The sequence below is a fragment of the Microtus oregoni genome, unplaced genomic scaffold (genome assembly GCF_018167655.1).
Source record: "Microtus oregoni isolate MIOR12 unplaced genomic scaffold, Mior012 000032F_ref0000030, whole genome shotgun sequence".
In the NCBI taxonomy this organism is placed as follows: Eukaryota; Metazoa; Chordata; class Mammalia; order Rodentia; family Cricetidae; genus Microtus; species Microtus oregoni.
The window spans coordinates 22672243-22697855 of record NW_024543091.1 but is presented as its reverse complement, the minus strand read 5'-3'; the positions used below and the strand labels follow the sequence as shown (position 1 = coordinate 22697855).

Genomic DNA, 25613 nt, shown 5'->3' with positions numbered 1-25613 from the left:
GGGGCCTTGCATGCTCTGTGGTGGGTGGGTGATTAAACTCCTGGGGGTGATGGGGGCACCGTGGTGTGGGGGGACAGCAAGCATCCTGTGTGACCCTCCTACCCAGCTCTAAACTGCTCTGGGGGATGGTGCATTTCCTGGGATGGTATGTTTCCATTGGTGGCACCATTACAAACCATCGTTTGTTTTATAATAGGGCTCTAGTTCTGAGTAGGTCCGTTCCTGCCCTCATTGTTGAATCCTTCAATTAACCTTTGTAATGTCTTGACAGCTTCCCACTTTGTAAGTTTCTTCTAGACCCCAGCGGGCTGGGTTTTGAATGATGCCAATAGAGATAGGCGGGATGGGGTCTGGTTGGCTCAGGAAGGCAGTTGGTGGTAGATCACACAGGAGTGGGAAGTCAGGCTGGGTCTGGAGATCCACAGGCACCTGCCATGGTGGCAGTTAGGCGACTCTCCCCAGCTGGCTCATTCTGCCTTCATGACAACTCTGAAGCAGCTGCTGTCAGTGTCCCCAATTTATGGACAGGGACAGTGGAGATGGTGGGGCTGATTGTCAAGGTCACCTGTCAAGGCACAATCAGAAATCAAGCTCATTTACATTGTGTGTCATGGAGGAATTTTCTTTAAAGTCACGTGTGTGTGTGTGTGTGTGTGTGTGTGTGTGTGTGTGTATGCATGCACAAATGCACACAGTCTACCAGAGGAGGACATCGGGCACCTTGCTCTATCGCCCTTGGCCTTGAGACAGTCTCCCTGACCATGGAGCTAGGCTGGCACAGCAAGCCCTTTGATCTTCCTCTTCTGCTTCCAGCGCCAGGGTCACAGGCACATATGCTGCCAAGCTAGGACTTTTGTGTTAGCTCAGGGATTTGAACTCAGGTCCTCGTGACATATTCACTGAGACGTCTCCCCCTCTCCCATGAGGGTTCTTCCAAGTGGCTTTGGGGACATTTCTGGAGAGTTCACAATGCCACTGAGCAAAGGTGTCTTGCCAGGAAGTGCCTGCTCCTATGGCCCAGGGGCTGCTCCAGGTGGGTACAGACTCTGGACTCCACGCTGCCCGAGGCATCACCTTCTCTGGTCTGGTTGTCTCAACATCTGCCTACAGTGCTGGACACTGAGTCTGAGCTCTCCACCTGAGGAGACATGACCATGATATTGCCACTCTTTGGTGGCAGAGCATGTCCAAGAATCAGGTGTTCTTTGAGTGTTGTAGGGAGCTAAAGGGGTTAAAGAGATGTCTCTGCCTTCAACAGCCTTTGCGCGCTCTGCAGTGACTTAGGACTCCAGCAAGGAGTCTAGACCTGGCACCAGATCTGCCTGCTCCTCCTTATCCTCAGCCCCACTCCATCAATCCTTAGAACCTGGTCTCTGTGGAGACTGCCCCGGGTGAGGTAAGGGGCACATGATGGTGGGATGCTTGCCAGACCCAGATGCTGCTCCACCTCTGGGGTGGATGTGGGGTCAGCTGCTGTGGTTTGAGATAAGAGATCACTCACCTCCCTTTTTCCTAATTTCTTTGTCTTTCTGCGGCCTTGGCCAAAAAGTTTTAGAGGAGACTCTGCCCGGAAGGAGGATGGGTGAACCGAGGCTCCAGGTTCTCCCAGTGAGGGATTGCACGTGTAGACAGCATATCCTATTTGGCTTTCAGTTGTGCTTTTGAGATCTGTTTTCTCTTGGTTTGTTTCATAGCTTCTTCTTGCTTTCCACGGTACCCTTAGCGCTGCCCTCTCAGGGAATTGCTGCCAGTACCTTCCAGATCATAGAGCTCTAGGCCTGTACAGTCACACATACATCCATGGCAATAGCTTCCTCTATAGAACGGGCATGCTCTATTGTGGTCTCTCAACATCCCATAGATACAGGAGCCTGTGAGTGATCCAGTCCCTCTATGTAATAGGGTTTTTTTAAAAATAGCATCCTTCCGCCCTCCCTCTCTCCCTCCCTCTCTCCCTCCCTCCCTCCCTCCTTCCCTCCCTTCCTCTTTCCCTCTTTCCCTCCCTGTCTCTTCCTTTCTTCCTCCTCCCTTCCTTCTTCCTTCTTCCCTCCTTCTTCTTTTTCTTCCTTTTCCTTCCTTCCTCTTTTTCTTTCTTGCCTCCATTCCCATTCCCCTCGTTTCCTCCTCTTCCATCTTTCCCTCTAGTTTTGAGACAGACTATTACTCTATAAACATGGCCATCCTTCAACTCCTAACAATTCCCCTGCCTCAGCTGCCGGAGTGTCGGGATTACAGGCATGTGCCAGTGTACCTAGCTTTCCTATAAGCAATAAACCACCATTAGGTTACCTAAGATACCTAACACAATCCCAGGATATGTAAATAGTCAACATACTATATTATTCCATAGTTATGACAAGAAGACAGCCTTCGCGTGCTTGGAGCTGATGCGGTGGTCTCCCGCAATATTCTCAATTCACCAAATAGTTCATGAGTATCCATCATTAAAAAAATGACAAAAACGAACAAACAAGACCCTTCCTCTCTCAGGGTACCCGTGTACCTCAAGATCCCCACACTGTTTCAGAGCCTGTGTCTGCATACCTGGACAACACTTCTGTCTCCCTCTGGTCACATCCCTTGCCCTGGTTGGAATCTTTTTGGCTCCCTTGTGATGGCCTTGGAACCCAGGTCTCCTCCCTGACGTGGTCTTCCCTGCTGGGCTGTGACTTGCTCTGCTCTATACCCGCACCCTGTTCTATATCTGGTGGCATAGATGACTGGGTGGAGGGGAAGAGCCTGGCAGGGACCCTGGGCCGGGCCACTGTTAGTTACTTTTCTCATTACTGTGACCAAAATACCTGACAGAAAGCAGTTTAAGGAAGGAAGGGTTTGTTCGGGCTCACCGTCTGAGGGTACCGTCCATCATGGTGGGAAGGCATGGTGGCAGGTGCTTGAGGCGGCTGGTCACGTCGCATCTGCACTCAGAAAGCAGAGGGAGATGGATGCTGGAGCTCAGCTGCCTTCTTGTTCTTTACTCAGTCCAAGACCTAAATGGGACTGCCCACATTCAGGATGACTCTTCCAGCTCAATTAACTAGTCAAGCTCTCTCACAGGGAGGCCCAGAGGTACGTCCGAGGGGATCCTAGATCCTGTCACGTTGACAGTCATATTAACCATCACGGTCACTGTGGAGATGCTGGTGGGAGAGGAGTCATCAGTCATGGTGGGGGGCACATATGGACTGGGTTTCTATGGAAGGCAGGTGTCTTAGTTAGGGTTTCTATTGCTGTGAAGAGACACCATGACCACGGCAACTCTTATAAAGGAAAAACATTTAACCGGGGCAGCTCGCTTACAGTTTTAGAGGTTTGGTCTATTATCATCATGGCAGGGAGCATGGCGACCTGCAGACAGATCTGGTTCTGGCTACATTTTGATCAGAAGGCAACAGGAAGTGGACTGTGACACTGGATGGTATCCTGAACATAGGAGACCTCAAAGCCTGCTCCCACAGTGACACACTTCCTCCAACAAGGCCACACCTTCGACAAGCCATACCTCCTAATAGTGCCACTCCCTATGAGATTATGGAGGCCAACTACAAGCAAACTACCATACCCGGTCTTTGGAGCATATGAGAGTGAGGGGTAGGATGTGTCAGTGAGCAGGTTCCCTCTTGTAAAGAGCACAGGGCTGAGGCCCACCTCCAGGCCCTTGTACCCTTTGCCAAGGGCTGAGAACCCACCTCCTCTACTCCACCTGCCTACCAGCTGTGGAGTGTACTCCCGAACCAGTGCCAGCCACAGACTGCTATATCTGCGGAAAATTAAATACAGAGGCAGAGAGGCAGCATTCCGAGAACAATTGACACACTACAACGCTGAAACATGAGGCAATGGATTCCTCTCAGCAATGTTAGCTCCAACAGCAAGATGCACATGGCAGAGTCAGGGAAGTCATGCCCAGAAGGACCAAATACCAGCTAGGGCCTTCCTGGATGCGAAAAACTATCCCATCCAAATGGTGACCTCTGGCTTCCTTCCGAGGGGCAGAGCCAGAAGACAGCAGGAGGGACTCAAGTTAGACATCATCAGCGATGAGAGATTGCCATTTGTAGGCTCTGCCATCTGGAAGAACTGTGGACTCCTTCCTGGGAAGCTGAGACTGTTCCATGTGGCCTGGGAAGGAGAGGGCACAAGTCAAAGCTTCCAGAACAGCCTGGCAAGGGGAGTGGAAGGAGGAGAGTTCTGTCAACACAGTTTCCTGTCTCTTTCAAAGCGCTTTCACTTACGTTTCCTTTTGATCTTTACAAGCACCCCGAAGGTAGGTCTGAGGAAATGACTGACTGCTCCTTGTGGAAAGCAGTTCTGAATCGGAGCAGTGGGACTGGGATGCTGCTCGGTTGGTAGGTGCTTCCCTGGTAGGCACAGGCCTTGGATTTGCTCTCCAGCATTGCCCCAACCGCGCATGGCAGCACACCCCTGCAGTCTTAGCATGCAGGAGATGGAGGCAGCACACCCCTGCAGTCTTAGCATGCAGGAGATGGAGGCAGCACACCCCTGCAGTCTTAGCATGCAGGAGATGGAGGCAGGAGGCTCAGAAACCCAAAGTCATCCTCAGCTATGAAGTGAGTTGGAGGCCAGCCTGGGCTACAAGAGTCTGTCTTTAAGAACAAAAACAAACAAATAATAATAAAAAAAAGAATCTGAGAAGTTACATCAACTTCCCAAAATTGCCCAGCAAGTTGAAAACTGGGAAGAATATGAGAGAACACCCTGGGGTTTTTGTTGGTGGCTGGGATGAGGGTGTGAAGAAGCCTGGGGACAGAAGCATAAACCGGAACTGCTGCCCCGTGCTCAGTAAGTGGCAGCAACAGCATTTGATGAGTTCTTAATGTGTCATGATGTCATCAGTCCTCACAGCAGGCCTCATTGCCCTCTCTGTCTTCAGGTGAGGGCAGAGCCCCCATTCTGTGCCAAGCTCCCCAATCGGTCATCTGCAGAGCTGGTTCTCACTTCAGACCCAGAGCCACATGGCTCTGCCCAGGCCTCTTTCTGGCACCCAGGAAGGCACCACGCTCTTCTTATTTTACACACAGACATTGGGGCCGATCACACCAGGGGACTTGTCCCCAGAGTGCATTCACAGAGGTGTATTCTGAAGCCCCTCAGAGACAAATCCACCCCTGGCTCCCCAGGCAGTCAAGGGGTGTGGATGGGGCGCTACCCCACAAGGGGGCGGATGAGTCGGCACACACTCGGGATCTCCATGGAACAGGCTCTGAGGGGCAGCGCCTGACAGCCGCTAATCACTGATGTCCGAGCTGCTGGCAGTGCCTCGTTATAGCAAGTCCAGGGCAGGATTTATAGCCACTTTGAAACTTTGAAAGTGGCTTTGAAATGAGATAGAACTCAATATTGATTTTTTTTTTTTGCTTCCTTTCTGTTGGGATTTCAGAGCCTGTGAGATCTGCTTCCGCCTCATTAGCATATTCTAATGAGTGCTTATTAAGGTGAATTTCACTGTAGTGCTCTGAGGGCTGGTTAGAAGGGAAAGCCAGAAGGAAGACCCTGTGTGGGAGCCCTGGGCACTCAGGCCTGGGGCTGCTTCTCGCCTTACCTCTGTAGCGAGCCATGCTCCTGCCCACATTGCTTCCTGTTGTGGAGCCTGAGGAACATACAACAGTGGGATCTGCCACAGACATTGCTCAGGACAGCCAGTGATGGAGCGGTAGGGCTTGACAAGCCCACTGGTCATCTTTGTGGGAGGGATGGTGACTAATCTGTGCGTGTCAGGGACCCCAGTGCCTGTTTTACCTGTTTCTTATAGCTCAGCTATAAGAGTGAGTGGTCAAAAGGGTGGATGGAAGAATGTGCATGGATCATAGGATGCCTGCCGTGGGTGCTGGGGTGCCTGCTGTGGGCGCTGGGGTGCCTGCCGTGGGCTCTGGGGTGCCTGCTATGGATGCTGGGGTGCCTACTGTGGGTACTGGGACACCTGCCGGGGGCACCTGCCGTGGGTACTGAGGCACTTGACGTGGGTACTGAGGTACCTGCTGTGGGTGCTGGGGTGCCTGCTGTGGGCACTGGGGCACCTTCCATGGGTGCTGGGTTGCCTACTGTGGGCGCTGGGGCACCTCCCATGGGTGCTGGGGTGCCTACTGTGGGTGCTGGGGCACCTGCTATGGATGTGGGGACACTTTCTGTGGGTACTGAGGTATTTGTCGAGGGTGTTGGGGCACCTGCCATGGGTACTGAGGCACCCACCTGCCGTGGGTGCTGGGGTGCCTACTGTGGGTGCTGGGGCACCTGCCGTGGGTACTGGGGCACCTGTTGTGGGTACTGGTGAGGGTTGGCCTTATAGTGTCTATAGTTGTAGCTTAGATGACATTGGTGCCCGGGGCACTTGTCCCAGCCCAGGGGTGAATGAAGCTATGAGCTTCTGGTCCCTGAGTCTGTTGCTGTCTAGAGGTACTTTGAGGAAGGGTCTATAAGAGTTCATCTTCATTGTTCACTTGGTTGGATTTGGAATCGTCATGGAGACACGCCTTTGTGTGTCTTTAAGAATGTCTCTAGAAAAGCTGAACAAAGCATGAGAGACCCATTCCCCGAGCACGGAGAACAGCACAAACTGAGCCCGGCTTTCACCTCCCTCTGCTTCCTGACTGTAGATGCATGGTGCCCAGGTGCCTCATGCCCCACTGCTATGCCTTCTCCTCCACGACAGACTGTACCTTTGAACTGCGAGCCACAGAAAACATCCCCTCCAAAGTCTTTGATCAGGAATTGTGCCACGGCAACAGGAAAAGTAACCAGTTAGCCTTGGGAGATGCAGGCTCGGCTGTTCCTGCTTCCTCCTCACTTGGCTCTGGCTGGCTTCTAAGAAGACAACAACCTCACTGACGTCTTTGATGGACCCCATCTCTGCCACAAGTTGTCACTTTGGCAGGGCAGAAGAACCTGCGACTCCAAAACAGAAGCAAAGAGTTGGCAGGCAAGGGGAGCCCATGGGTACCTGTACTTGGTGGCAAGAAAGGAGGACAGAAAAAGGGCCAAATGACCCTGTTGGCTTTCCTCAGTGATCCTAGTGGGTGTCTCTCAGCCCCGGCTGCTCCACAGAATTTCCCTATGGAGCTTTAGCTACCCATGCCTACATACTATGCTATTCATATTCATTTGGTTCTTATTGATCTGGACCAAGGCTGTTAGCACTAATAGCTTAAGGTAGGCCCCTGGCTTCAGATGACTCTGAAATTGGGCCAGGGTGAGTCCTGTGGATTGGTATGTGCGCATTCTAGTGGGAGCAGGTACTCCATCCCATAAACAAGTATCCCTGTATCCCCACAGAGAGTCTATAGAAGAGCCCCCACGTTTGCTTGCACAGCTTCCTGGGGCCAGACAAGGTACTAGAAGAAAGACCAAGGGACCACACCACTAATGGCCTCTGTCCCTGAAACCTCTTGTCTTATGAGTTCACCTCAGCATTCTTGCCTGTGACAGGTAGGCTCTTCTGGGGTCAAGGAGCGATGGATGAGTTACGGTCATCTGCAGAGGAAGATGGAGATATGTTACAGACAAGAGACGGGAAAAGGGTGCCCGCAGGCTGGGCTACAGGGCAGACTGCAATCTGGAGTAACTGCCCAGCTCTGAGAAATAGTTTCTTCTAAAAGCTTGAGATACAGGGCTCTGTTTCAGGAGTCATTTACGAGGAGAACGAGAATAAATTTTTGCTGGAAAGATGTGGGGAAGATGGAGGCAGAACTTGGCAACCACTGGATAGCCCTTCTCTCTGCCCTAGAAAGGAAGGACCCACTGGAGCAAGGCTGTGATAAGCTGATAAGGCAGTCGCCTTGTGGGGCAGGTAGCAGACTCCACAGTGTCTCTGAGGACCTCACTGTTCGGAGTCCTTGGGCTGCCCTGGCCTCATATAACCCAAGGAGTGACTGCTTGAGAGCCTCCCCTCCATTTTCCAGTTGCATGATGGGAGGGGGGGGTTCAGAACTGGACTAGGGGATCCAAAGACCTCGGTTCAAGACCAGTTCCACCTGTTATCCACTGTTTGATCTCTGGCTGGCCTCTGTTTCTCAGCCCCAGTTCTCTGATGCAAGCATAGGATCTTGTCCATGAGCTTGTGGACCAGCACTGGCTGGTAGTCAGGTGAGTCTAGGTAGCTGGTACAATGTCAGATTGATAATGAACCTGTCTGCCCCTGTCTGCTTCCGCTGATGTCACTCATCAAGCATTTTGGAGAGCCACAAGGACCTTCACTGGGGTCTTGTGTGGCTCTCACATGCAGCACTATCAGACAACTTCCTCTGGAAAAACTTTAAGACGTTTATTTACCGGGGGAGGGATGGTGTGATAGGGTGTGTACAGAAGTCAGCTTGCAGGAGTCGGTGCTCCTCTTCAACTATGCATCCAGGGGATTGAACTCAGACCACTAGACTTGGCAGCAAGCACCTTTACCTCCTGAGCCATCTCACTGGCCCACAACTTCCTTTTATAAATGGGGAAACTGAGGCCCAGAGGATCTGTTAGGAATCTTCCCATGGTGCTATGGCTGGTGGAAATCTTCTATGCAGGCCTTATGACCAGGCATTTGAGAAGGGATTCAAGTTTCTGCTGCCCAAGAAGCAGTCAGAGAGGTACAGTAATTTGAGGCTCACACAGCTGGCGAGAGAGATCTGATTCTGGCATCTCTGCCTCTGGCTTGCTTCTCCCCGTCCCTGGCTGGGTGCTCAGCTCTGGACCTCCTTGGAGGCCATCGAACAACCCCGTCAGCAGATTCTGTCCCCTCACAGTCCCTCCCCCAGCAGCTGCACCAGGTTGGCAGTCGCCTGCGCTCCCTCCTCTCCTCTCTCCCCGTGTTGACACGCCACAACACATACGCACACAGCTCTACCATTTGGCGTTAGTGATTGCTCCACAGTGGGTGAAATTGGCTTGAAATAAATGTCTCCTCTGCCTTCCCCTTGGGGTGATTTTATCCTCATCTACACTTTGTGGAGAGATCCAAAGGCTGCCAGAAGCCTGTGCTGTCTAGATATGTCCTTTCGGATGCAGAGATGCTTCCGGAAAGCCTGCAGAGGGGACTGCGGCGTTGCACACCCCAGCATCTTAGAGGCTCCATATGGCAGAGTTGAAAGTGATGAAGGGGACTGAGGAGGGCTCAGTACAGTAAAGTGCTTGCTGTCCAAGCATAAGGACAATTCCCAGGACCCATGTTAAAAAGTAGTGGTCTCCGTTTATAATGCTCATGCCGGGGAGGCAAAGGCAGGAGGATCCTGGGGCTCACTGGTCAGTCGGGCTAGCTGAACTGGTCAGGTCTAGGTCTCAGTGAGAGACCCTGTCTCAAAAACAGGGCGGAGCACGTCTGAAGAATAACACAGTGGCACATATGTATAGACACGTACACTCACATATACATGCTAAAATTAGGAAGGGCTGGGATCTAGGAAGGGACGAGATCCTACTTATTCCTGGGGCAGAAATGCAGGTTTTACCTTTGGGGGTGGGAACTGGCCCTTTCTACAATAAACCTCACATCCTCTGACAGCAGGGAAGATGATAAGGACTGCGGGCTTTGATATTGAACCCTCTATTCACCTTTCATGGTCAGATCACTGGCCAGCAATTAGCCAGCCCTAGGGCTGGGGGTCAGGTACCAGCTCACCCTCCTTGGAGACCTGCCATAGGACTACCCTGTATTTCCTTCTGTGGTTCCACAGCACACCGCTGATACAGGGCTGGGCTGTCAAAGAAAGTCTTTAGGCCAGGGGCGACACAAGCAAAGAATTCACACAGGACCCTGTAAGCTTAGCCCTGCAGGGCCAGCACGTTGGGTGTCCTCATCTACTGAGGGTCGTTTGCCTTACTCTCACAGTCCTCCCTGTTTTCAAATCAGAGCTAAGGGGACTTTGACATCTAAGCCGGGTTCAGAGTGTATCCATCCCTTGTACTCCAAGATGTGCACTATAACCGATAACACCTGTTCCCCCGTGTGTCAAACCTCACCATGAGATAGCAGCCAGCGGGAAGCTGTGGGCACTGTGATTCAAACGCCAGCCTGGCTGACAGGGGTCTCCTCTCAGCTAACGGGACAATGAAGCCCTGATGGGACCGTGCGGCTGGCCTGACCCTGGCCTCTGAGGTCTGACCTGGGATTTTCCTCACAGTCATGTAGTAGCTCCCCCTCTCTGTTCACATCTTGTGAGTGTGAAGGAGGCTTGAATCCACAGAGATGGTCCCATTCCTCTTCTCTCTCCCCAACCTTCCCTTCTCTCTCTCTCTCTCTCTCACACACACACACGTGCTCAAGGCTAAAATATGAAGACCTAAGCTGAGCTGAGTATACATGAACCCTGGGTTCAGCTCCCGGCACCACATCAACCAGAAGTGGAGGTGCACACTTGTAGCCCAGCCCGTGGGAGGTGAAGGCAGGGGATCGGAGGCTCAGGGTCATTAACTGACCATGGTAAGTCTGAAGTCAGCCTAGGCTATGTGAGAATAGCTCAAAACCAAACCAAACCCAAAAGGTGGAGGCCTCTCTGGGAGCAGAATGATGGTCACGCAGGATGGGAGTCCCCAGCTCCTAACTCTCCCTGAAACCTTCATCCTGTCACCTGGAAGTAGAGATTATAATACCTTATAGCCTTTTCTCTTCATCCACTAAGCAGAGTTGTGGGGAAGACCATGTTCCAGCCCAGTGCCTTGCCTGGGGTGGGCTTTCGGGAGACATCCATCCCTCCTTAGTCCTGGTATTTGGTAGGGACACAGTGGCTGGGGTATATAGCTGGGATGTTTTTTGGCTCCATGGATGTCCAGGTTGGGTCTAATAAAGGTCGTTCTCGGAGCTGGGACTGACCAGTGTCCACTTGAATTTGAACTTCCAGCTCTAGTTTTCTAGCTGGCTAAGAGGGTTCCCACCCTCCTGCTCCCCACTACTGTCCCTGCCCTTGTCTTTTTCTTCCCCATCTTAGCGCAGCTGAGGGGACCTGTGTCAGAGGCCTACCAGGGTTTAGCAAGCCTACCTCCTATCCTTCCCATCCCTCTGAGTCCCCATATGCCTTATGGCAGATTTAGAAATTCGTGGACATACCTTGGAATTAGACCACAGGGGAAGCAAGGGTTAGTCTTGGCGTGCACTCCCCGTTTTCTACCTACTGGTGACTCAGCATTTTAAAGTTAATCCACGGATGTCTGGGGAAGGAGCAGAAAGCAGCAGAGAAAAGCTGACGTTGGGTAGGGACCTGTCCCTGCATTAGCTTTGCCTTGAAGAGTTGCACGAATCTCTGCCTTTTTTGTGGAGCTGGAAGTTAAGCAGTTTTCTGTGGTTCTGGGACCAGCTTCCAAAAGTCTTTTTTGTATGTAATCCCTTCTTTCAAGCATGAGTAAAATCCCTCTGGACTTGGGACATTTTGTATGATTTCAGGGCGAGACCTCCAGAGTGGGTATGAGAAGAGGGAAGTGAAGTGGAGTAAATGGAGGATCAACACGTTCTGGAAACTGCTCCCCCCCCCGCCCCCTTGAGACAATCTCTATCCCATTCAAACCTTGACCTAATCTTAGTGCAGTGAAAGATGGCTTTGGACTTTTGATCCTCCTCTTCCCAAGTGTTGAGACGCGGGCTTGCGCCAGTGCACGTGGTTTTATATGGTGCTGGGACTCAAACCCACAACCAACTACACCCCCAGCCCCTGGGCACTTCTTTTCAGAGAGGAAAAGAACTGTTCTGGACGATTCTGGGATGGTGCATTATCTGGTGGGTCCTTGTGGACATGGCCACCTTCCATTTAATGGAAGATTCCAGTTAATTGGGGTAGGGTTTCAATTTTCTCTCCATCCTGATGCTCAGGGTGACCTGAGTCCTGCTCAGCCTGACTAGTGACCCAGCAGCTCAGCTCTCCCAACCTCCTGCTCATAACTCATCGTACCTCTTTGTGGGCCTAAACGCTTCCATTAGCATCATTCCATGGACCCCTCGGAAGGAACCACCTGACGTGTTGGGCTTTTTAATTTAGCACACAGCACACGTATATGCCCCTAGACAAAACACAATTGATTTATAATTCTCTTAATGGAAGCCAGGCTCTAGTCGCTCCAGAAATAGATCGTTACCTCTGCCACCTTCTGTAATTTTTTTCCTCCTATTTTTTTTTAACCCCGCCGTGGTCTGGAGATACATTTAATTTCAGCCTTTTCTCATCATCCGCTAAGCGTCAGATATTTCTTTTCAGACCTTTAATTTATAATGTGTTTGGTGGCTTTCTCTTCATTAATTAATGTCCTTCCCGGGCACCCGTGACAAGGCCTTTGTATGATGCCCCTCTTACTGTAAGCAGGTGCTTTTAGCCTTAATGAACCATTTCCTGGAAAATACTGAAACAAACATGGAGTAATCAGGCCAGGAACACAATGACTCTGGGGCTTGTGCGCCATTCAGCAAATTAAACCTGGGGCAACAGGGACAGAGTGTGTGCCCCATGGAGCACTCAAGTTCTAGAAGGTGAGAGAGCAGTTTACCCTCTAGGAAACTAGAGCTCAGGGCCATTGTTCAGTCACAAATACCTCCAACAAGAGAGTAGCCTGAACACAGGCCCACATCAGACATAGCCAAGCTGGCCTCTGGTCTAGCCTTGGAATCATCTCTAGCTGCCACCGTGTGTCAATGAGGCCTGTTGGACTTCTTCCTAGTCCTTTCTGTCCTTTCTAGACCTGGTGCAGCCCAGGGAGGCAGCTCTTCACCGGGCCCAGAGTCTCAGCCAACGACTACGATTGTCGGTGCTGGGGTCCTGCCCCCACTCCCCATCTGGAGAGCTGTGCCAGTGAGCAGCCCGAGCACGTGCTGGGGCCTGGAGCCACCTGTTCGCAGGCCCCGCTTCTACTCTTGTTTCCTTGACTTCTTGTCCTATGAACCAGTTTTTTAAATTAATTAATTTGAAAGATTTGTATATAAATATACAAATATATTTGGACAAGATTTTTTCTTTTCTTTTTTTTTTTTTTTTTGGTTTTTTCGAGACAGGGTTTCTCTGTAGCTTTGGTGCCTGTCCCGGAACTAGCTCTTGTAGACCAGGCTGGTCTCGAACTCCCAGAGATTCGCCTGCCTCTGCCTCCTGAGTGCTGGGATTAAACGCGTGCGCCACTACCGCCCGTACAAATATATTTGATATATTAAATATACCCCCTCTATAGTCTCGTTGCTCTCTTTTCTTGCCCCTCCCCTCTGCTAATCCCTTTTGTCTCCCTAGACAATTTTACTTCTACTGTGTATGAGCATATGCATGCATGTGTACTGTGTATGTGTGTGTGTATGCATGAGTACGTGTGTGTGTGCATGTGTGTGTGCGTGCGTGTGTGTGTGTGTGTGTGTGTGTGTGTGTGTGTAGACCAGAAGGCACTCTTGGTTGCCACTCATCATGTTTATTGGCATCCATGGCAGGAGGCCATCCCTGCCTTTCCAGTGCTGGGAGTAAAAGTCTATGCCAGCATAGTTTGTTGGGGTTATTTATTTATTTATTTTTAAACGTGCTTCTGGATATCGAACTCAGGACCCTGTGCTGGCAGTCAAGTACATCCCCGACTGAGTTCTTTCCTGGCCCTGTGTTTTCTGTACAGGGTGGGGGAAGTATGTGTATGTGCACAAGGGGGCATGGAGGCCTGAGAAGGTGCCCGTCCCCCCCTGCTCTCCACACTATTTCTTAGAGAAGGTCTCTCTCTGAGCCCTGAGTTAGGCTGGTAGCCAGCCAGCTTCTGTCTCTATGCCCCCTACTTGAAGGTGTATCAAAGAGTTCCACGATAGCCCAGAATGGAGTATAACAAAGGTTTATTTATTTGGGGATAAACTCACAGTAAGGGTAGGGATCTGCAGTCATCTGTGTGCGCTGGAAGCTGGGAACGGAATCCAGCAGACATCTCTCCCCACCCACGCTTTTTGTATATACCTCACAATAAAAGACTATTGGCTGAAGGAGTTCCCATAATACCCACTCCCCATGGCAGTGGGTTACAAGTACATGCAACCTTTCATCCCTGGCATTTTATATGGGCTCTGGGGATTTGAACTCAGGCCTTCGTGCTTATACAGCAAGCTTTCTTACTTGCTGAGCCATTTCTCCAGCCCTTCACTCTACTCTCCTGTTATACATACATATGATCTTATATATCTATTTAAAATCTCTCCTCAGGGAGCAACCAATGGATGAGACCTCATGAAATTAAAGCTTCCATACCACAAAGGAAGTGGTTAGTCAGTGAAGAGACAGCCAGTAGGATGGAGGAAAGTCTTCACAAGTTATATGTCTGACAGCAAAGAACTCAAGAAACAAACACACAGATACCAGGGCCAGTGAGATGGCTCACGGCTCACGGGTAGAAACATGGTTGCTGTGCAAGCATTATGTCCTGAGTTCAACCCCTGGAATCCACAGTACAAGGGAAGAACCAGCTCCCCAAAGTTGACCTCTGACCTCTCCATGTGTGCTGTGGCACATATGTGTCTACTCTGACTCTTGTCTCTGTCCCCCTATCTTTCTCTCTTACACTATTAATAATAGTAAATAAAATAAAAATTAAATTAAATAAAAACAAATTAAACAAGCAATCAATAAAAAGATTGACAAAGTGAGCTGTTTTGTTACCCCTCCCCAGATGAAGAAGTTTGGGTTCTAGGTGTTAGGAGACCCACCCAAGGCCACCCAGCTAGTGAGATGCAGATCTGGGATTGGGGACCCAGGAGCCACCTGAGATTCTGGGCCTTATGGAGCTGGCTGTTGCCTTGGTGATGGTGAAGTGCCCAGCAGGGCTGACCTGGCCAGGCTCTGAGCCAGAAATCCTCAGCATGGGGAACAAAGGGCTGCAATATATTTCTTTTAAAATCCGAATACCTGATCCACGGGTTATCCTGAATAGAGCCGACAAAAATCTACATTAACCATCCATTTTTCCTTTCATCTGATCATTTGGGGTCTTTGAAATAGCATAATGTTCTTAATCACGGCCCAGATGTGCGCACTGAGAAGACTTGGGCCATCCATTGGAGGTGGTGTGCTCCCCCAGCAAACGGCCTCAAGGCCTCCTGGGGAGCTCCATAAAGGGGCCAGTGTCCCCAGGGGCTGTAGTCCCTCAGGACTGCTGAGTGGGGTATCTCCTCCAGCCAGTTCACATGCCAGGGGCACTCTGCAGGAATGTGGTGCTGCTGTTTGTGCTCTTTTGTCCCCGTGTTCCCCACATCACGATCCATCAGGGTCATCTTCCAGCCGCGTCAGTCAGTGGATGGTGAATTATTTTACATATTTTTTGTTACCCCAATGCCTGTGATGATCATGCTAAATGTCGGACACCACCATAACAACAATGCTTAGGAAGCACAAGCCTCGTCTTCCCGCTCCCTCCTCCATGTGACGACCCTACAAAGCACTGCCTGTCACTTCTAGATCTTTCTGCTTCTCTCCATAGATGTGCAAGTTTTCTTCTTTTCTTTTTTGTTTTTGAGTACTATGCCTCCCAGATTGATCTCAGATCTCTGGGCTCATGTGATCCTCCTGCCTCAGCCACCCCTCCTACCAAATGCTAGAACCACAGGTGTGTACCATCACACACATTTTTCACCATTGGGTCCAATACTCGCGCTGTGTGAGTGGGCATGCTGGAGGTGACTTACGGAGGCCCCTGTGGGTACTGCAATTTATGTTGCTCCAGGGCTACACCTCTTTAAGACTGGTTTTTGGCCTGCCTTTGGCCTTGATCAGTAGGGATGCCAGGCTATGGAACACTGATCAGAGCAAAGGGTCCGATTTCCCACTGTCCTTGCCCCAGGCTTCTTGCCGGGAAACACATTGGTGCTTTGAGCCAGCCTCTTCCACAGGGCCCTGCCTTTGCCACCTGCAGCAGGTGTTTGGGCTCTGGAGCTGGGCCGTGCTGGAGTCACCCCAGGGTTCACCATGTCTCAGTGGACGGACGAAGGATGGAGCTCACCTTGTAGCTGTTGTTAGGATCAACCCTGACCAGCCCAACTTTGCCCAGTTGAGCACAGATGCTCCAGCAAGAGATTTTCCCATCCACAATTTTTCTTTTTCTGGCTTCTTAGAAACCCTGAAAGCCAAAATTACAGAGCTGCAAGGGTCTCAGAGGTGGAGGCTATGTGTTGTGAGCAAATGAATATTTCATTGAACATCTCTGGGCAGAACCTGCTCTCACTGTGTGGTTTTTGGAGCAATGTGATGTTAGTCCATGGAAAACATGAACCCTGGCCTGGGATGTGGTTCAGTTGTTTGGATGCTTGCCCAGCATGTGCAAAGAGCTGCGTTCCATCCCAAGAGCCACAGAAACCAGGTGTGGTGGCTCATATTCGTAATCACAGAACTGAAGGCAAAGGGAATGGAAATTGAAAGTTGTGAGGTCAGCCTGGGCTACCTGATGCCCTATCTTAAAAAAAGGAGGAGAGGATGGGGGTGTTGGGGGGTGCAGGCAGTGGTTTTCCCTGGGTTATGTAGTCCTATGGCTGTTAGGTTTTGAACTCATCCCTGCTGACTCCTGTTTTTTACGTGAACCCTGCAGTCTCCCTGCCTCCCATCCTGAGGAAATCACCTCCCCTCCTGGGGCATAAAGTGTTGGGCAGCAGATGCTGCTCGGTGTCCTTGGGCCAGTTTTGACACCCTATGGCTGTTCAGATGATATAGTCACATCTTGGAGACACATGGATGACTCTCCAGGACTCAATGCTTCAGTCCACTGGTTACATCTTGTGGTTTGAGAAGTTTCTCTGAGAAGTTTGAGAAGTGAACAGGAATGGAATCTGACCCACCAAGGATGGCCCCATTCCCTGGATGTTTATAGCATGGCTGGGAGGTTTTGAGGATGGATCTACGATTTGGTACTTGGGCACGAGGGTCTCCTATGGTTCTTAGAACCTGGCAGCTGGAAAGCAGCAGACACAGTGGGCAGGCGCGCAGGGAATGAGGGGAGTAGCTGGACTGGTTGAGTGTGCCCTGATTTGCAAAGAAATGGAAAGATGGAGATAATTGCTTTGTGAGAAATAGGATGGTCTGAGAACACAGATAAGTTTCTGCCTTCATCTTCGCAGGGCTGGAGGCCATGGGTAGATATGAGGCTGCCTGCTCCGGAGCGGGGAGCACGGAGTTGGGGGCGGGCGGAACCCAGAGCTGTTGGAATGGGGCAGGAGGCCAGCACTTGATTAGTTTGGAGATGTCTCATCAGTCCCATGGGTGTGCTACGCTCTCTTTCTAGCCTGGCTGATGTCAGGGCTACTTGCATTCGGCAGGGCAGGGGATAAAAGGGACAGGGCAGTCTTCCGATCCTGATGAATGGTCCTTGGCAGCCTCCCTAGTGTCATTCTTGAGATTTGCAGTGTGAGGCTCCCTAGGCAAGGGGAAAACAGGATTTATCAGGGTGGTGGAGCCCAGCTTCAGAGGAAGACATTTAACATGTCTGGGGAGGGGACTGCAAGGCCCTCTGATTTATCCTGAGGGGCAGGCACCTATCAGGGCTGCCGCATTGGCACGGGGACTCTGCACTCCTGTGGTCAAGAGAACACTCTCACTCTTTTGGAGATTAGGAGATGTGGGTTTATTTTTAAAGGTTTGGTTTCATTGATTTGTTTTTTGTATAGGGATATCAGAAAGCTGTCAACATAAAGTCAGCCCCTGGTGGGATTACTAGGGGCAGGAGGCTTCCTCAGGGCAAAGACAGAGCCTCTTAGTGTTGGACTGAGGAGGTGGCCCCTCCTTTCCTCTCTAGTCTCCTGCTGATCAGACCCCAGTGAGTCTGGAAAACAGAGCAAGGTCTGGGGATGGTGAAGCAACTGAGAACAGGACCAGGGAAAGGGAGAGGGGTGGCTAGACTGGACAGTCACCTCGGCGTTGGCCTCCTGTGTACAAACTTGGCTTTTCTGCTTTATTCAGAAGACAGCAGAAGTGTGTGTATGCCCTATAAATAGAAGCTAGAGTTCTCTCCGCACCCACATGCTGCGAGGGATGTGAGGTGCGTGCACAATCAGCTCCAGCTTCTGCCGCCCTTGGTCCTGAAAGTGCCTTTTCATGGGCCGCTCAGGAGGCCGTTCGTCCTCATTTGCAGTGGGAGCTATTGACCAGCCTTCAATGCCTGCCTTGTGTCGCCTCCCCCGGCAGGCAAGTGCCGGTGCTGATGGGGAGGCCCAGACAGAAGGCTCTGAATCACACTCAGGATGTCACGGGTGCCCACGATAACCGACGCCAACAGACTGGTGTTCCTGTGTGCTCCTCATAGAATGACATGGGATGAGTGGTATCTTCTGTCAGATGAGACAGGTGCATGTTTTTAAGGCTTGGGGTGAGTGAAGGAGGAGGCTGACTGTAGACTGAGTTAAGTTGTTGATGACCTGAGATGGCCCGAGAATCCCTCTCAATGCAGGCAGTGCTCTGTGGCCTGGAAACACAGATGTGAAGCCAGCAGACGGAAACGCCTGCCCCGGATGTTCTGCTGGTATGGGGCAAGGGCAAGGGTTTGTGAAAAGATAAATAAGACTGGTTTTTAGGGCTAGAGATAATGAGGAGGCTTGTGTCTGGGTGGTAGTTACAGAACATCTTTGGAGGAGTGACTTCTGTAGGGAACCCAAATGCATGGGTCCATGCTGTCCCTGTCCTATCCAGGACCTAGGACAAGCACTGTGAGCCTTCGTATACCATGTTCTAGTTAACATCAATTGTCAACTTGATAAAGCCTAGAATTACTTTCTAAAAAGGATTCTCAGTTGAGTAATTGTGTTTATCAGGTTCATCTCCTGGGGACTTTTTTGGCTATTAGTAGATAGGAGACTCAGTCCATTGTGGGAGGCGCCATTCCCTGAGTCTGTATAAGGAAGCTAGCTGAGCACGAACCTGAGTAAGTTAGCAAGCAACGTTCCTTCAGGAATATATCATTTTGTTCGTGCCCTCACTTCCCTCAATGAGATGTAAGTGAAATAAACCCTTTTCTCTAAGGTGCTTTTGGCCCAGAGTGATTTATCAAGTAACAGAAAACAAACTAGGGCACATGCTTTTCCCAGTGTCTCTGCATGCATCCAACTCCTTTGATGTAGTAGAAGTCTTTCAAGGTCCATAAACTAGTGCTGGTGAGTAGCTCAGTTGGTAGGGTGTCTGCCTAGCATACCAGAGGCCCTGGGTTCAATCCCAGTCACTACCTAAACCAAGTAGTCCCAGTCACTGTGGAAGTAGAAGCAGGAGGATCATGAGTTTGGGGGGTCCATAAAATGGGGTCTGACTGTTGTCACCCCTGATACCAATGCAAATTGGTTAAGAAAGCAGAACTCATTGGAAGGGACACAGAGAGGAGGAGGGTCTAGGGACGTGGCTCTGGCTTCAGTGTATGAGATTTTAGTACCTTCAGAATAAGGCAGGTAGGAGAGATGAAGCAGGCTGTAGGAGTTTTGCACAGATGAATTTGTAGCAACAGGTCCCTGGGCCATCTGTCTGTCTCCTCTCTGTCCCAGTTTCTGCACGTTGGCTAAGAGAGCCCCTGGTGCCTGGCCAGGTGTGGGGCAGTCTGGACTCCACAGGTGCTGGCCTGAGTCAAACTAAAGATAGAACAGAGGCGTCCTGAGGATGCCAACATGGCCAAAATTGGTTCAATCTGCATGGGCAACCTAGGCCAGACCTCCTTGGGTAGGGATGAGGGGTTCCTTTGCTACATGGTCTATGTTTTGGTCTTGTTCTCTGTGTATTTCTATCTCTGTTTCTCTCTAAGAGCTTCATATATTTTTGGCTGACCTTGAACTTAATATGTTGTTGAAGATGACCTTGAACCTCTGGTCTTCTGCCTTTACTTCCTGAATGCTGGCATTAGCACCACCGTGTTCAATCTGTGCGGTGCTGGGGAGTGAGTCTAGTTCTTGAGACACGATAAGTAGACACTCCACAGACTGAGGCACATCCCTTGCCCAAGATCAGTGTCTCTTAAGATACCCAGTGGCAACCTAGAAGGTCCTGAAGTGTCGGAGCAAACCATGAACTGGCATGATTCAGGCCTCCTGGTCAACTTGACCTTGAATAAGAGAAGCGAAGTCTCTCACACTGGGGTCATAAGGCGCTCTGCTCACCCAGCTGACTGCCACTAGGAAGGTCTCTCCCTCCTTAGGTCCTTTCAGAGCCTAATTTGTGCTGATCCACCCTGCACCGTAGCTTCTGCTGGTAAAGACTCAGCAGGTGACTGAGATTATCCACTTACCTGAGACATTTCTGTCACGTTCTCACAGGACTCTACTATGCCCGTAAACTGTAAAACACTCCCCAACACTTCCATTCGCCCACTGTGCAAGCTCCTCCCTCCTGGCTCTTCCAATGCGACCTGCTGCATCTGCCTCCACACCCCAGTGTGTGCGCCTGCCTCCACTTTTCAGTGCTCTACCCGTCCCAAGTCTGGTTTACTCCACCCAGGCTTTCCCAGGTCCTCTACTTGCTGCTCTCCATCTTGTTCAGTGGGCCTCAGCCAACTCGTGAGGTTTCTTTGGGTTTTCAGGCATAGGCAGGTGCTATAGGGGCCTTCTTTAATTTAAGCCATGGCAGGGACATGAACTGATTAGACCCCACTGGCAGGTGTGAGTCACACCACCGGGCTACCTCCCTGTCTTTCCATTCATCAGAGACAATGCTTCCCACACTCCGAAGCAGGAGGGGTTCCCTAACTCTGGAACCCAGCTCCTCTCTCTGCCTCTTAGCATGCAGGGAGAAGGGACAGAGGGAAGAAGCCAGATGACTTATTTACAGACTCTCCCTCAGAAATGATCCTGGGGCATTTTCTTATTTAATTATTAATGTCCTCATGGTGCCTGATACGTTACCCTCTGTCACTCCAAATGGAGTCATCTAATAACCACGGTGGCAGGATTGATTATCCCTTGGTCATCTCATAAGCATATGTCTTTGGTTCAGATGCTCCTCGAGAGCTCCTGGGAAGTCCCACTAAAGTGACTGGGCAGGAGTTGTTCTCACACTGTGACAGGTTTTTTCCTGGCTGCTTTTCTGTCTTCTCAACTGAAGTGTCAGAGATAAGGTGATATTGTTTGAGAGTCAGTGCTTGAAGTGGAGGTAGGGCTCTCTCTCCCACCACTGATTGCTTGCAACACATCAGAAAGATAAAGGACACTTGCTAGGATGATAGCAGGGAAGGCAGGTGACCACACTGGAGCGTGGGGCCTCTGCTGTCACTGTCCAGGGGCTAATAGGAACGTTATCAATGGTCCTGACCTTTGTCAAGCCCTGCTGGGTAGTAGATGGTGCTGAAGATGAAGAGCAGGCTGAGGGAGAGGTGGAGCAGGAGTGAGGAAGCCTCGCCTGACAAAAAGAGAAGAGAGAGAGAGAGAGGGAGAGAGACAGTCTTTCTGTCTGTCTGTCTGTGGCTGTGTACAGGATCGCATACCCATATGTTCAGAGAGGCCAGAAGAGGACATCAGACATCCTGATCTGACTCTCCACCTTATCCCCTTGATTCAGAGTCTCTTGGCGAATCCAGAACTAGACTTGCAATCATCAAGCCTCAGTGATTCCCCCTGTCTCCACCCCTCCTGGTGCAGGGGTCCTAGTGCTGTAGTCGCACCTGGTGCTGGGATCCAAACGTAGGACCTCACACTTATGCAGCAAGCAGTCTCACTAAGCTATCTCTGTAGGGTCTTGATTGACTGACTGGCTGACTGGCTGGTCTGTTTTAGTGCCAGAAATGGAACGCAGGGTCTTACACACACGACGCTATTGATGCACTATTGAGCCATACCCACTGCCCAAGATACATCTCAGGCTTGGCCAGGTTCCAGGAAGAATCTGAGTGTTAGGGGGTCTGAGATACATCATCATTGTACCCCTAATGTCGGACATCCTTCTCTCTCTACTCCTACCAGAACTGGACATGGCCCTGGATAGAGGCTTGACATTTCAGGCCTCAGACTTTCAGTCTGAGTACCATTTTCCCACACCATCCATCTCTTCTTCCAGTGTGCCCATCCAGACAACCATCACCTTCTCTGCCATGGTCAGTCTCCAGTGACTCCTGCCAGTTAAGAGTCCCCTATACTGAGCCATTCAGACCCAACAAGGCAAGAAAAGCTCTAATGAAGACTTTGTTGTTACTGTGTTTTTCAAGACAGAGTTTCTCTGTGTAGCCCCAGCTGTCTAGAAATTAGCTCTGTAGACCAAGCTGGCCTAAAACTCAGAGATCCACCTGCCTCTGCCTCCCAAGTGCTATGATTAAAGGTGTGTGCCACCACTCCCAGCTTAGCGAAGACTTCTTAAGAACTTTCTTTCTTTTTTTTTTATTATTTATTTATTTATTAAAGATTTCTGTCTCTTCCCCGCCACCGCCTCCCATTTCCCTCCCCCTCTCCCAATCAAGTCCCCCTCCCTCCTCAGCCCGAAGAGCAATCAGGGTTCCCTGCCCTGTGGGAAGTCCAAGGAACCCCCACCTTCATCCAGGTCTAGTAAGTTGAGCATCCAAACTGCCTAGGCTCCTACAAAGCCAGTACGTGCAGTAGGATCAAAAACCCATTGCCATTGTTCTTGAGTTCTCAGTAGTCCTCATTGTCCGCTATGTTCAGAGAGTCCGGTTTTATCCCAGGCTTTTTCAGACCCAGGCCAGCTGGCCTTGGTGAGTTCCCAATAGAACATCCCCATTGTCTCAGTGTGTGGGTGCACCCCTTGCTGTCCTGAGTTCCTTGCTCGTGCTCTCTCTCCTTCTGCTCCTGATTTGCTTAAGAACTTTCTTATGATGGCTATGATCCAAGTAACCCTTCCATTCACTGTGGGTCCCCAGGAGCCAGAGGATCCATCTCCTCTCGTCTTGGGCCCACTACTTTGATAGCCAAAGCCTTCTAAATTTAAAGGTGCCATCTCAGGTCCTTTGGAGGAGGATGCTGAAGCTAACAGGACCTGTCCAAGCATATAGTAGGGCCACATGAGATACAGGGACAAGATACTCTATAGTGGTCATTCAAGACTCACTCACTTCCCTGGGTTCTGTGTGTGTCATTCATTCCTCCCAGAGATGTCCAGCCCAGACCTTCATGGAAAAAGATGTTCCTGTCCCTCCTGACTCTCCAACTCTCCCCAGCCCTAGGTGTCCCATTCTGAATCTACTTGAATCTCCTAGTGGAGAACAGAGTGGGAGGATGTATGGCTGACACTGGCCGTCACCCTCAAGCCATGCTGTGTGGACTCTAGGCTGTGTGTGGTGGTTGCTGAGTCCCGGCTGCTAAACCAGGGAGGGCAGAGGATGGGACTAGGAGAGTAGCTGCACTTCTTGGACTCTGCCAATTTAGAGGAAGCAGCAGGGTCACCCTTCCTGCCTCCAAGGGGTCTGCAGATGCCCTTGATCTCTGGCTAAATCTGCACTCAGCTGTGTGATTATCAGAATGTATGGAGACAGTACAACCTCATTAGTTATTAATTTAGAACCCATGGTTACACAGAATTTGTGATGATTTGCTTGTAGTTGGGGGGGGGGTTTCCAAAGAAAGGATTTAACTAGGAATGCCTGAGGTGGGAGCAGAACAGTTAAGCGTCTTGGAGAAGAGGTCGCATGGTCTGTGTCTGGAGATATGTGTAAATACAATGCCATTCTTGTTTGTCTCCCAAGGAGGATAAATGGCCCTCATCTAAGAACGTAGGGCCTGTGGGCTAGCAACCCAACCATTTCAAATCTGGGGACTGATTTCCAATGTCAAAATGTTTTCCAGAACACCCTCAGCCCTGCTTAATGGAAATTGTATTTCTCTTAGTGTCAATGGTTGAAAAGAAAAGCTGCCCTGGATTCATTAAAACCTTTAAATAAATCATAATAGCACCTCTGCCATGAGTCATGGTGTTAGGTCAGCTCACAGCGGACGCTGGGGCTCATGGGGTCCAGCCCCTTTGACATGTCCTCACTGCCCTGTGTCTCCAAGGTCAGTGGCCTATCAGGTGGGAACATTTAGACTAGAAGGCATTCTCTAGAGCTGTGGTGTAGGAGTGTAAGGTCTTGGAGAGGAAGAAGCTGTAGTGTAAGGGGCATAAGGTCTTGGAGAGTAAGGACAGGGGCCACTCATCCCTGACCCCGTCCCCCACATGGCTCACCCTCCTTCCTCCTTAAGCATCTCTGTATTGGGGATCTCTCACTTAGGAGACAAGGGAGTTGGAACTGTGTAGCCGCATTAAGTACTTACCGTTCAGTGATACTTCAGGGGCCATGATACCTGGCCCATCACTTCCTTAAAGCCCTGTTATCCAACTGTCCCAGCCCCTTTTCCCACAGTGGGAGTGCTATTTGGTGACACAAAGGAACTGGTATCCTGGAGAGGAAAGAGAAGCAGAGGCCTAGTGTTCCGGGTGGCTGGTGCCCAGCATGCTCAGAAGTGCTGTCTCAGTCCAGTGCCCACATGGGCCACGCAGTTATGTTACTTCTCTTTCTTAGCATAGGAGGAGCAGGAGGTAATGGGATTACCCAGCCTTACCAGATGAGGAGGAGGAGGGAGAGGGAAGAGCCTCGACTCTACAATGGCCAGATCTGCGATTCTGTATCAAGGATAGACTTGGGGCTGGGGGACAGGGGGGTGCTCTGAACACGAAGAAACTTTAGCCTATGTATTGCATGTGGGCCTCTTCCTGGGGAGATCTTGGACCCGTGACTCAAGCCTTCTCCTCTTCAGTTACTCAGAGCTGTCTCCATGTTAGTCAATGATGTGAAATCCCACGCTCATTACCGTGTGGCCACTGTGGGAATCCCGGCCTGTTTAGTGAAGGAGGACCGGTCTTAGCACCAAACAGAGGCTGCAATACTAAGTCTGAGTAAGCCGCTTTCTTCTCTGTTCTCCCACACAGGGCCTGATGGCGCCATCCACGGTGGGCCTCCTTGTCATCTCCCTTCTGCAAGCCGCCCTCACTCTGAACCCTGAGGACCCCAATGTGTGTAGCCACTGGGAGAGGTAAGCTGGCGTTCCCTGGAGGGCTCCGTCTGGGTGTGGCACTGTGGAGAAATATTAGAGGCAGGAGAGGCAGCAGCTGGCTGTGGAAGGCCTGACGTCCAACAAGGAGGTGAGACAGGTCAGGGCAGCTCAGACTAAAGGACAGGGTAAAGCAAGGTGGATTTCTGAAACCCAGGGCCATGGGAGGACAAGGTGGTGGCATGTGGACAGCAGGTGACCACACCCGGTTGGGCTGTCCTGCCCTTTCCTCCTTTGCATCCCCATCCTGTACTAGAGACTGTTCTCATGCTATGAAGAAACATCTGACAAATACGGCTGAGAAAAGGCAGGGTTATTTTGACTCACGGTTTGAGGATACAGAGCATCATGCAGGGAAAGCACAGTGGCAGGAGTGTGAGGTGGCTGCTCACACGCGGCAGCGGCTCACACAGGAAGCAGAGAGATAAACACGTGTGCTCACTTCTCTGTCTCCTTTCTATTCAGCTCAGAACCCCAGCCCGTGGAACGCAGTTGCCCCCCTTTAGGTAGAGTCTTCCAATCTCAGTTAACCCAGTCTAGAAACCCCCCACAGATGGAGGTTTTCCTTCTAGATGAGTAGTTTGCCTTCTAGTTCTGGCCAAGTTGGCAATCAATCAGTATCAGCTACCACACACCCATTTACAGATGAGGGAGTAGAGGCCTGGGGAGTCCTGTCTCTGTCTACAGCCAGAGTGGTGGCAAGAGGAGGTAT

At 50.8% G+C, this 25613-nt stretch overlaps 1 protein-coding gene across 14 annotated transcripts in view; it reads left to right on the top strand.

Moving 5' to 3' along the window:
- Megf11 (multiple EGF like domains 11) overlaps positions 1 to 25613 on the top strand; it is a 322951-nt gene that overhangs the window by 89116 nt on the left and 208222 nt on the right. For all 14 annotated transcript variants that reach the window (XR_005976719.1, XR_005976721.1, XR_005976720.1 and 11 more), the window contains exon 2: positions 24780 to 24883. Coding sequence is in view for 11 of the 14 variants with exons in the window: in XM_041679526.1 (XP_041535460.1) it covers positions 24786 to 24883 (98 nt within the window). In the remaining 3 variants the exon portion in view is untranslated. The remainder of the gene's footprint in view (positions 1 to 24779; positions 24884 to 25613) is intronic.